Source organism: Grammomys surdaster, unplaced genomic scaffold (assembly GCF_004785775.1).
Source record: "Grammomys surdaster isolate TR1022 unplaced genomic scaffold, NIH_TR_1.0 125114, whole genome shotgun sequence".
In the NCBI taxonomy this organism is placed as follows: domain Eukaryota; kingdom Metazoa; phylum Chordata; class Mammalia; order Rodentia; family Muridae; genus Grammomys; species Grammomys surdaster.
This window is the reverse complement of record NW_021620017.1, coordinates 332,825-345,569: the sequence shown is the minus strand read 5'-3', so window position 1 is coordinate 345,569 and position 12,745 is coordinate 332,825. Positions and strand designations below refer to the sequence as shown.

Here is a 12,745-nt window from a genome sequence, read left to right as displayed (position 1 = left end):
TGCATGCTTGTGGCTCCCTTGTCCTTGGGGAATGTTCAGGAATCAGTTCACCCCCAGATAATGTGGTTTGTCTAATTTTGTTCTGGTTGGACTTTGGGGTTGTTCATAACCTACAACTCCCTTTCTCTAGAGTCTAGTAAGAGCTGCTCTGCCTTTCCATCTTCTCTCCCCACCCTCCCTCCCTTCCTTCCTTCCTTCCTTCCTTCCTTCCTTCCTTCCTTTTTTCACTCCTCATCATGTACGACTGCTAAACTAGAAGGTCTGGTGTTCATAGAGAAATCTGATTCCTTCCCTGGGTACCATCTCTTCACTATACCACCGTAGACACTGCTCTCAGCTTCTTATCTGTACCTCATCCTAACCCCTGGGCTTCTTTGTGCAGCTACCAACACCAAGCAAGCAAACAACCTTGCTTCTCCTCTTTTCATTAATTGCTACCTTGTGTTCTGTGGTGTGGATTTGCTATTAGTCATCAGAGACTCCATCAGTCTGTCAAACATTGCTGTTTCAAATCTTTTTGCAACCACCAACAGTGCTCTGTGTATATAAACTTGCAGAAATTAATTTTACGTTGGGCAACCATAATCTGCAAAGATATTCTCCCAAGCAGGGTCTTTGCTGCAGGGCTGTGTGCTTTTGAGATTCAATGGTCCCGCACAGGGCTAATACCTATGCTTTGCACCTGGCCCACCTTGTTTTTCTGTCAACCTTGTTTGAGGAAATATGTCTTGGGGTACATTTCAATGCTCACATGTGTCTAGGAGCCAGACTAAGCAATTCACAAATGTTGCAGGACCATGGTATTTTCTTCTCTATCTGAGGTCCAGTCCATCCTTCTTTCGTTGTATGTGCCATGCTTTCTTTGTCCATATCTAGGATTTCCCTAAGGTAGCGAAAAAAATTCTGACAAATCTGCTTTCTCAATTTGTCATTTATTTTTTGATATTTGGAGGTAGAATAGTCTAGCATGCAGAAATACATGATTTTTATGAGATAAATTTCTTGTGTGTTTTCTGAATCTGGGAGAATAATTAGAAGTGCCTTTCCCATTCTATGCTTTTAAAACTTTTAATCAATCAATCAATCAATCATACACACACATACACACACACATACACACACACACACACACATGTACACAAGATATCATGAATGTGGAGGTCAGAGGACAACCTGTGAGAGTCAATTTTCTGCGTGTGGGTTCCTAGAATCAAACTCACATGGCCCAACTTGGGAGCAAATGCCTTTATCTGCTCTGCCATCTCTTTCTACTCAACTTCTTCCTTTTCTCGAACATATCCCTCTCCTTCCTTTTCTTCTTCCTCTTTTATCTATCCTCCCCTCACTCTCTTTCTTCCTTGCAGGACCTGGGAGCGACCTCTGCGTCCACTCTCCAGAGAAGTCATCGTGCGCTGGTTCAAGGAGGAACAGTTGCCTCGCCGAGCTGGCTTTGAGAGGAACACCAAGTCCATCGCCCCCTGGTTTCATGGTAGTATACTTTCTGGGCCCCACTGCAGATGATGCTCACATGTCCAACTCTTTCTCAGATAGAAGAGGTCTTGAAGGATGGCTGTAACTAGAGGCGTAGAGAACTTTGGGGTCCATGTTACCTCAGTTCTTTCTCCAACACTTGTCAAGAATCCATAAGTCCGGGGTCATTGGGATGCTGGACATGTATCCTCTCTGTCTTCTAAGGAAGCTGTGAACCTGACTCTTGCCTTCTGTTGTCATCAGCACTTGGGCTCTTTGGTTTTCAAGTCACCTGCCAGGTTATACCTTTGTACTCATTGGACAGTAAGCCCAGGTGCCCCAGGCTACTGGTGAGCAGGCAGAGCCAACACCAGTCATAGTTGTTGTTGCATCTGCAACTCTGTTCATAACCATAGCCATAGCATGGTAGGTTGTTTACTCTGGAAAAAAAACATGCATTTTGGTTAGATGCCAGATTCATAGATGCAGAGTTCAGAGTCACTTATGTACAGAGCATTTGACAAGACAGCTCTTTAGAAATCTTCTGGGCTGGGGAGCTAGCTCAGTGGTTAAGAGCACTGACTACTCTTCCAGAGGTCCTGAGTTCAATTCCCAGCAACCACATGGTGGCTCACAACCATCTGTAATGGGGTCTGATGCCCTCTTCTGGTGTGTCTGAAGAGAGCAATGGTGTGCTTATACCCATAAAATAAATAAATAAATCATTTTTTAAAAAAAGAATCTTCCAATCTTTTCATTACAGATATAAAACCAAAGTTCAAAGATAGAAGGGTGTTTCCAAAAAGGCACTAGATAATGTGTAAAGTTAATGATAAGAATGAATCTCAAGGTCCATAACCTTTGTTCAGTGATCTGAATATGCAGTAGCTTCACATAGGAAAACAAACATGACTGTGGCTTCACCAGAGATTTTGCTACAGAAAATTAGCAATAGCTTCTGGCTTTGAGTTCTCTCAGTATTAGTTAGCTATTGCTGCATAATGAACAGCTTCAAAGTACTATACCTTAAAGCAAGTAGACCTTTTTTTATTTCTTCACGTGTGTCTGAATTGATTGTACAGTTCTAACCTGGTTCAGATGATTTTGGATGATCTCATTGATGTTCCTTTGGGTAGTCAGAAGGTCACCTAAGTCTGACTGGCCTAGGAGAACCTTCTCTGTGTTCTGCACCTTGACCTTGTTCTCTAAGCCTTCCTTCCCTTACTAGGGAAAGCTTAGGACTCCTCCTGTCAGAATAGACCTCTCCTGACACTGTTATTACCAACCTGACCCCATATGCCTGCTTCTCTACCGTCAAATCTCCTAGTGGACTGGAGAGCCTTATCTTGGCCTGTGTTTCCTGTGTTTGTGTTGGTGATGAACTGCTCTCCCTAGTCCAGACTCTCAAGTTCTGTGTCCTCTCAAGTCTATCCAGTGGGAGGGATGAATCTAGTGTCATGCTGATACAGAGTTATGGTATCTTGATGGTTGCTTGGCATCTGGCAAAGGAATGCCCTCATGGGCATGTACTAGGCATGGCTCTAGCTCTGAGAAAGGAACCAGAAATGCTTAGCACAAAAACGTGCTAATTGAGCAAAACTATCTGAACCTTTACTCCAGTCTGCTGGAGCCCAAAGAGCATGTGGACTCTGAATGCAGGCTGCAGGCAGCTCAGATGAAGGTCACCAAGGTGATGGTACTTCTGGTCTTCCTTGGTCTGTCTTCTTTTTGGCTCATCATTCACAAAGCATTATGGGACTCTTACATGCAGTTGGATCCTATCACATCTCTGCCGTGTTATTCCTTACCTCTCTTTATACAGGCACAAAAGAAAAAAAAACCAAAATCCCCCCAAAAAACAAAACCCTTTAAACCCTGGTCCAAGGTCCACCAGGCCCAGGTGACAAGTAGTTCCCCACACCAAACTTCTGTCAATCACCTGTGTCCCCTTGCCTAGAGCTCTAGCTTTTCTTTTCTTCTTAAATGAGCTACCCTCCTTTCCAGCTCAGACCCTTTGTTCTTGCAATGATGTTGCCTGCCTTCGCTGTCTCTCCCCCAGCTCTTTGCCTGGCATAGACAGCCTTATTTTTCATCTGCAATATCTGCTCCTCTGAGAAGCCTTTCCTGGATTTCCTTCCAAGGCTATTTTCTTTAAGCTCTGCCAATTTGTCTTCTATCATTCCCAAATAGCTCCCATATGCCATTGGTATTTATCTTAATGTCCATTGTCTATTCTCCTGTATGAATGTAACTCTGCAAAGCAAAGTGCCTGGCCTGTGTTACCAGTGCCTGCACAGTAGGTATCTATGGAGGAATGGGCAAAGGTAGGTGAGCATTAGCACTCAGATACTCAGATGCCAGGCCTTCCGGTCCTAAATAAACAGTTCTTGATACTCAGTACGGGTCCTTGTAGCTGTATGATAACCCCACCACAGAGCTTAGTGGGCCAGAGCTGTGTGTGTGAGAGAGAGAGAGAGAGAGAGAGAGAGAGAGAGAGAGAGAGAGAGAGGGGGGGGGGGAGGGAGGGATATGACTTGTTTTTCTAATTGGTGATATGCTCAACAGATGCAGGACACATGCCTTAGGTACTTTTGTTCACCTGTCACCTCTACCTCCCAGTTGTCTAGGGGTCAGGTTCAGAAACACAGCCAAGAGAAGCTTGCCATCATCTATTACTGTCATTACTGTCAACGTCTAGAAGACCACTATAACATCCCTACTATGTGGGGCACAATATGTATGTAGGCTTTGTTGTACCTTAGAACACAGGAACTCAAAGACTCAGTGGCTGCTACCAACTAAGGGTTATTTTATACTCTGCTCTCACACTTGTTGGCCTAGACATCTAGGCCTCATACTGAGGTTTTGTTTCTATTGGAAAGTCTAATGGTTTCATGGCACAGGGAAAGGGAAGAATGAGTCACACAGTAGTCTCAAATTTTCTAGATGGAACAGACACCTGTTGGGATTGCACAAGTGTCATAGCCAGAGGCATCCTGGTGTCTGTGGTACGGTTGGGAGTTTTGAATGACAAGACTTTTATAACTACTTTCCACTTTTGGGGATCTTCCTTCTCTTAGGCCTCCATATAGCTAAAAGAATCATGGGGTAGCTCTTCATGGCCCAGAGAAAGAAAGCACTCATGGGTGACTGAGCCATGTGTTCCTGGAGCTGGTATCAGATCCTCCCTCCATTCTGTAACACTGTATGGTCTGAAGCCCTTGGTGGATCTCCTATTTGGAGCACCACCTTCTTTTCCCTATGTGTATGTTATTACCTCCATGGGAGTAGCTTATGTCTCAGGTGGCTGCAGAGTGCAGTTCAAATGTCCCCATGGAGGTGGGGTTTGGTGGCTGTGCTGGTTGCTCAGAGGTACTCTTGGTAGCCAGTGGGACAGATACAATGGAGGTGATCAAATTTATCTTTTTTTTCTTTTGCAAGGTCTTAGAGGTTTTTATTTTTATTGTTATTTTTATGTACAAAGACTGGTATGGTCTCTTTCACTGGGTAGACTGTCTTGGATAATATATTTAAGAAGAGTTACTTGGTCCAACTTAATGAAGCCTGTGTGCCCTTTGCATATGGATAGAACACTGCCTGTATGTGCTTAGCAGTGACTCTCAAAGAGTTAATGGTCACCCATATTGTCTTCAGATGTCCAGCTAAGGAAACAGAAATTTATCTTTAATTTTACTTTCTATTTCAGTGGAAAAAAGGGTAAGTTTTACGTTGTCACAGAACAAACAGAACCTAGATTTAAGTCTTAGAATTTATGTAATTGACTTCATGTTTTCCTGACAGTTTCTACCATAAAGCATGTAGGGAGGTTGTTAACACATGGAACAGAACTACTTAGTGATCAAGTTTTCATCAATCTGTGACAGAATCAAAGAAAAAGGCTCATATATGGAGGATGGCCAACTGCCTTTGCTTAGAAAGAAAGAAAGAACTGTGCTATATTTATATTCCAGGATTATATTCCTCTTCAGTTTAGTATTAAAGTGCCCCATTTTTTTTGGAATTGATGGTGATAGTTAACAGTAGTTACTTTAATATATATGTAAAAAAACCCCACAAGCAGCTCAGTTTTGGCTCTTAATATGTGTGTGTGTTTAACTTTGTTCATTTCTAAAATGCTAAAGTAGAGAATACCTGGAAGGTCTCCAACTTTTTTCCAACATGGGGATTTCCTGATGAGTAGGTGGGACTGCTTCTGTACCAATCCCTACAGAGACAGAATGCTTATTAGCCCACAGGTAGCCTGTAACAGTCTATTAACACCTTTGACAGAGACCCTGCTCATGCCATGGTTGGCTGCGGATCTCAGCTGGAGACATCTTTCTTTATGTAGCTCTTATCTTCTGGGAGCACAGGATATGCTCTTGTCACAGTGATGTAGGTAGAAGGGAATGATACATAGCATTTGAGTTTCTTGAAGTCTACACTTGGGACCAGCACACTGTCAGTTCTGCTTGGTGCAGCTGGTCAAAATTTGACACTCTTCCTCCTCCTTTTTCTTCTACTCATCCTTTTCCTCATTCTTCTTCCTTGTAAGATACTGCACAGTTATATATCAAAGGGTGTGGGCCCAGCAAGTTAGGAAGATTTTGAGAAGAAACTTTATCTCTTTCAGGAAATACAGTGTAAGAAATGAGTTCAGAGCACAGATGGGAAGACAAGTGAAATGGAGATTGTCTTCCCCCTGGGACCAACCTTGGAAGTTAATCAGTCCTCTGTTTAAAAAAAAGCAGAAAAGCAATCCCTTTTCTTCTTTGCTCATTGCCACATCCCAAGAATTATGAGAGACTTGAAGTTCTTCCTGAAGAGTGCCAGCACATAAGCTTGGCTCTGGGAAAATGCTATTTTGGGACTTCAGCGTGTGTCTGACATTATTGAATGTTCTCTGTCGGAACATTGGCTCATTCAGAAAAAATTTCTCTTCATTATCTTTATTTCTAGAAAAGATTTAAAATGTGCTCCATGGTTTATTTTCTTGGCAATGACCCATGGTGGCCTTGCTACTGCCCTTGGGGCTTGGCACAGAAAAGGGTTATGTGGTTGACGATGGGTGTGGCATTGGTAAGTGAGTCCTGTTGAATTCTGCTCAGATACTGGGAGTGGATCCCAAGTATGGACGTACCCTAATTTAAATCAGGCTGACATGACCCAGGTGACATGATACTGGTATGGTGCTTATTGCGGCAAGCATTAAATATGAAGCTGGCATTCCCTATCTTTGTAGAAAGTACTGTCTTCAGTGAGCCTAGAAGTTAGGATGGCTTTCCTTCTGATGTTCCTCTTCCATGTAGTTCTTCATGTTTATGTGCACTGTGTAGTCCGATATACAACATTCCACATCACTGTCAAGGGCTTCCTGAAGTGGCCATGGACATCTCTTTACAGGTGACTACCATGAGGCCCGAAAGCTGGAGGAACCAACTCAATCTTTCCCAGTAAATCCAGGATTTTAAACAAGACACAGGATTTTATATATTCTATGCTGACTTTTCCATTCTGCCTTGAATTCTCTGCTGTCTAGGGATAGATAATAGGATAAAAAATATCCTCAGTGGGTTTATAAATGCTTATTGAGAATCACCTGTGGTACACTCTGCCTCTCATTCTCTCTGCTCCATGACCTTGCAGAGCAGAGCTGATATCCATTCTCTAACCTAACCTGAGGAACTGTCTGAGAATGTTCAGTTTGTTCTTAGTGATTTCTTTCTGGGCCTAGAATTTCTGAGACAGATAGAGAGAGTGAGCCCATGAGGTGCTTACCGTTAGCTTTCAAGATCAATGGGGAAGAACCTGGAGTGAGCCTTTGTGAGGATGTTTCTGTTCACGAATGGAGCCAGGAATAGTTGCTGAGATCTCACGACCATGAGCTCAAGCACTAAAAATGCATGTGAGGCATCAACCAACACTGGGCACAATCACAGCACCTGGTCTTGTTCTTAGGGTTACAAATATTAAAATTTGCAAATAAATGCTACTGCTTGTTATATGCAATAATCAACAAAGTGGCCTTGGCAATGGGACTTGAAATGTACATACCAGTGGCTTCATACCTCCAGGGCACACTATAAATCATTCTTCTCACTCAGATAAGAAGGAAACAATGACATAATGTGACTATACCAAAAGAAGATGATACTAATTTAGCCTTCCCTCTTAAAAAGTAAAAAGCACAAATCAAAAATTTCTTTCATTATGATTCTCTTAGTTGGAGTTTTATTGCTGTGAAGGGACACCATGACCATGGCAACTCTTATAAAGAAAAACTTAATTGGGGCTGGCTTATATTATCAAAGGTTTAGTCTATTATCATCATGACAGGAAGCATGGCAGCATCCACACAGACATGGTGCTAGAGAAGGAGCTGAGAGTTCTGCACTACATCTTGATCTAAAGGTAGCCCCAAGAAGACTGAGTCTTCCACACTGGTCACAACTTGAGCATAGGAGATCTAAAGTCTACACTGACAGTGACACATTTCCTCCAACAAGGCCACACCTACTTCAATACGGTTACATCTCTTAATAGTGCCACTTCCTCTGGCCAAGCATTCAAACACACAAGTCTATGGGGAGGGGGCATTCCTATTCAAACCACCACAATGATCATTGTTTTGAAGTCATTTTTAAAAGCCATAGGTGTCACACAGGCCATTTGGAGAGCTGGCACGTGTCCAGTTGAAGAGCTCTCCAAAACCCTCTCCTGAGCATTGTTTGAAAAGAAAAATCTTCCACCAGTTCTGGTCTCAAATGAAAAGCTTTCTTGAGGTGTAAAGAGTAGGCCACTTGGACCCATTTTCTTTGTGTTTGTAGTGCTGAAGATTGAATCTGAGGCCTTGCAAATTCGAGGAAAACATTCTTCTGGTGAGCTATGAGCTCAGCTTTTTCTACCAGTTTTGCTTAAGGTATTCCCACCAAGAAATAAAAGAATTGTTTTCATTCTTTTCCTGAAAATGTGCATTGGTTAGATAGGCCGAAAGGGGATTACAAAGAACAATATTACTTCTGCTTAAGGAAAGCAGATTGCACTGCTATCCCTAAGGTTCTGACTTTCCTTTAGTTGTCTATAATTCTACTGCTGGCTCTGCTCCCAAGCCTTACATATGATACAGAGCTGTGTACCTGGGCACACGAAGGCATCATTTAGCTCCAATGGCTTCCATGGATAGGGGATGTGTGACTCCTTGTTCTCATGCACTGGGCTGTATCTTTGTGGCTATGTGTGGCCACACCTGTGGGAGTATGATGGATTTTTATATTTCAATAGGGTTTTGAATGTTTACTTTGTTTTGGCACTATATCGGATATACATTGGCTATTCAATAGTTCGTTTATTCCTCACACAACTGCTCCAGCACTATGTCTGCCTGCACACTGCCATGCTTCCTACCGTAATCATAATGGACCAAACCTCTGAAACTGTAAGGCAGCCCCAATTAAATATTTTCTTTATAACAGTTGCCATAATCATGTTATCTCTTCATAGTAATAAAACCCAAACTAAGAGTAGGTAATAATACCATTTTGTGAATGGAGCTCACAGTATACTAGACATTCTTTAGGCTCCATATATATTCACTTACTCCATCTTTCTGCTTTCACCATATACTGGCCATGCTATTGTATAGATGAAGAAATGGAGGTTCAAAGAATTAAAGCTACTTGCCTCAAGCTACACTGCTAGTAAATGAGCATGGAGGGGTTCACATTCTGTGATCTGGCTTCAGAATCTCAGGAGCCTTTCACTATATGATGTAGTTCAGCCATGTCACCGTCTCATTAGTGAGGAAACAGACTCTGAAATTGCCTCAAGGAACACAGTGATGGGGAACTGTCCTTGGAGGTCCTGAACATCGAAGTGATCATGCCTTTAGGAAATACTCAGTTGTCCTGGGCTGTGGGGCTGCCTTAGTTGTCTGGCTCATTTCTGCTTGGGCCTTGTTGCTTCTTCTGAGATTGGTGCATTCTCCCCACCTAATCCCCGCAACCAGCGAACTTCTGAAGAGTGCTGTCTGAGTTTTATACAGTCTGCAAAGGTCTTAGGTAATAAATAAGTAAAACAGGAACTTACTTGTTTTGGGAGATGTTGAGTTACCTGACCAGGGGCATTAGGAGGTCAGCTCCCTACGTAAGGCATTTAAGTAATTAAAAAAAAAAAAGCCACATGCAATTGGTAGAGAAAAGTGGTAGAGTTTGTCAAGAAACTGGAGAAGTGGGAGTCAGGACTTGATTTAATCAAAACATATCACCAAACAATGAAAAAATTAGCGGGCTCATAATAATAGTGGTTATAAAAGTCAGAGACAGAGGGCTTTGGTCAGTGTTAGAACAAAGTGTAGTAGATGCTACACAGGACAGTGCTGGCGTCCTGGTCTGTACTGTGTTAGTATTTATCCTGGAAAGAGCCTGGAAAAGAGGAGGTGGGTGTACAGCCCTCAGGAGGAAGCTGAATTGTACTCAGGGGACCCAAGTCAGTTCTCAGAGAACTTTGTTGTAGAATGGAACAAAATTTGTCTCCCACCCTTCTTCCTGCCTTGTGACCTGATCTCTTCTGCATGTACAAATTTCACTTCTGTTCTTCTGCCACACTGTTTCCCAGGCAAAGGCATTCACCAGAAGTGCAGTTGATGAAACTGTTCCGCCTTGGACTTCAGGTCTCTTAAGTTCTGTACCAAATAAGTCCGTCTTAGAGCAAATAAGTAAATAAACAACTAGTTGATTACTCAGGCTACACCTAAGTCCTCATGAAACTTATGTTCAGCTGCAGGTGATAGAAGAATGCACAGCAACTAGTCAAAAAAAAAAAGTCAGCTCACATGACTGAAAGCCACCTTCCCAACCCCGAGGCAGCTCCAGTTTCAGGCTTTACCTGACTGAAGAGTGTACATGTTTCAGCCACTGGCTCCTTTCTGCTTATTGCTGCTTTCATTTGGAAGCAGCTGGTATTTAAGGTGCCATGCCTACTTTCTCCCAAGTTCAAATGCAGCAGCAGAGAGGGCATGCTTTCACTCCACAACCCAAGGATTGTTCCTGGTTGTTCCTAAGTCAGTTGCTATGGTCTGTGTTGACAGACTCTACCCCTGTTAAAATTGCATAGAGAGAAAGCAAGGGAAGGTCCCACTTCCTACTGTAGAAGACAGTAGGCAGGACTGAGCAGGGGGTGAAGGAAGGATAGGAAGAAGGAAGAAGATCTCTATCTACAGAAGGCAACAGCCTGGTCTCTGCTCTAATGAAGCAGTTGGGTGAGTTACAAGACTGACAGTCATCATGCCATAAATGTATATATCCAGCCGAGGTAAATCCTATGTAGAATACATAGCCAGCTTCAGAAATAATTTTGCTAGGTGGTGTTTCTCACTCTGTCATGTACAAATTGGATGTGTTTGTCTCCAATGGTCCATATGATAAAGACTGTTCACTGGGTGGTGTGCTTAGAGGGTGGACAAACCTTGGGAGGCTATTGGGAGTGTCATCTTGAATGGGATTATAAGTGAGGTTCCATCACTTTGTGATCCTCCCCAAGAGATGAGCGTATTTGCCCATCCCCATGCCATCCAGCAGCTCTACCAGAGACCTACAGTGGGTCTGCCTGACCATAAGCAAACTTACCTGTTTTTATGGTGACTGTCTAAGGTGCTTTTCGTAGAGATGCTGACCTGCACAAGTGGTCCTAGTGATTAGAACCTGGCACATTAGCTGTGAACAGGCAGAGAGTCAGGGGCAATAATGTCTCTTGTGCATAAGTATACCTGGAGCAGGGGAGCCTGTCCACTAAAACCCTTGTCTCAGCAGTTAGCCATGGTTCAATTTCATTTGGAAGTATAAAAAAGTGAACGCATTTGAACACATTCATCACAATTTCTGTGGCTTTCGATGCTTTGAGAAACCATTGAGAATGAAGAGCTTAATAACTTCAGCCTTCTTAATGATATTGTCTGCAAAGTGTGGCAATAAGAAAGGAAAGTCACAAAAACGAATGAGAAATAGCTAAGTGGTAATGGGGGAGTTGTCAGCCGGTGAGGCGAAGCCTCGGCAAAAGCTTTAAGAAATATGCGCGTCAGATAAATCGAGACTCATAAAAAGGGAACCGGGGCAGCTGGCCTGCCTGCCTTTCTTTCTCAGAGTGAAGCACTGGCAGAGAAATAAAAAGAGCTCATGTGGTTACTTGGGTGGCTTCGGTTCCCGGTTAATGGTTTCCAAGGATGGAATTGGGGCTGAAAAGGAGACGGAGCCGTGGGTCAGGTTTGAAGCTGTGTTAACCGGCAGATTTATGGGTCTATTAGAGCATGGCAACTTTGGGGACTATGAAGTACCCTCCTTTTGCTGAGTAAATATTTTGGTAGCGATCATGATGCTCATGGTATTTGAGACAGGAGTTAGGGAGTGTCAAAATGTGTCTACTTAGGGTCTGTACTTAAAATGCAGCAACAGAGGAAACTAGGTGCTGCTGGCCCCCTTCACTGGGCTGTTGACTGCAAATGCCAGATTTTTGACAGTAAGGCCTTACTGGTGGGAAGGTGGAAGTGGTATGGCTTGTTTTCTAACTCAGCACACATCCCTGCTTCTGGGCAGTAGCCAGCAACCCAGGCATCTCCAAGGAAGGGCTTGTCTCCTGATAGTGGGCCTGTCATTTTCTGATGATGCCCAATAGAGGGCACTGTGGTTACTGGGCTGTTATGAGCTCTGGACACCTGCGGGGAGATTCAGGTGTCCTCCATCATTCCCATTAAAGGGTCCAGGTAGGCATGGAGGCTGTTTGCTTTGGGGCATTACAATAGCTGTGACATCCGAAGTGTGTAAAGGAGGACACGGACAGCTGGGTTTGTGTCCCACTTATGGTAACAGCATCCTACTTTCTGCATGCACCTCTGGTGGTGTTTCGCTTAAAATGTCCTTTATGTTCTCTATGTCTGTGGGTTCTGTATCCATGGATTCACCAACTGAGAATGGAAAAAAAAATCATTGAGTTAGATAGTATGTGCCAGCTAGAGATGACTTAAAATACCCAATATGGAAGGGTTTCATAGGTTATATGCAACTACAGAGTATTGTTATGTGAATGGATCCTGGAATCACCTTCCTCAAATACACAGGGGTCACTGAACTTAATCTCCTATTGTCTGGTGGTTAGTTTGTCTGTATTTGAAAGACTTCAAAACTGGGTACCATTTCCTCTTTGTAGATTCTAATTGCAGTCTCTTCTCCACATCTTTTCTCCCCCCCCCTCCCTTCACATAACCATACTCTGTAGTTGCATATAA

The 12,745-nt window shown here is 43.2% G+C and overlaps 1 protein-coding gene across 1 annotated transcript in view; it reads left to right on the top strand.

Annotated features, from left to right (window-relative positions):
• Sh2d4b (SH2 domain containing 4B) overlaps positions 1-12,745 on the top strand; it is a 73,731-nt gene that overhangs the window by 51,225 nt on the left and 9,761 nt on the right. Inside the window, exon 6 of the mRNA XM_028785131.1 lies at positions 1,365-1,489. Within this exon, the coding sequence (XP_028640964.1) occupies positions 1,365-1,489 (125 nt within the window). The remainder of the gene's footprint in view (positions 1-1,364; positions 1,490-12,745) is intronic.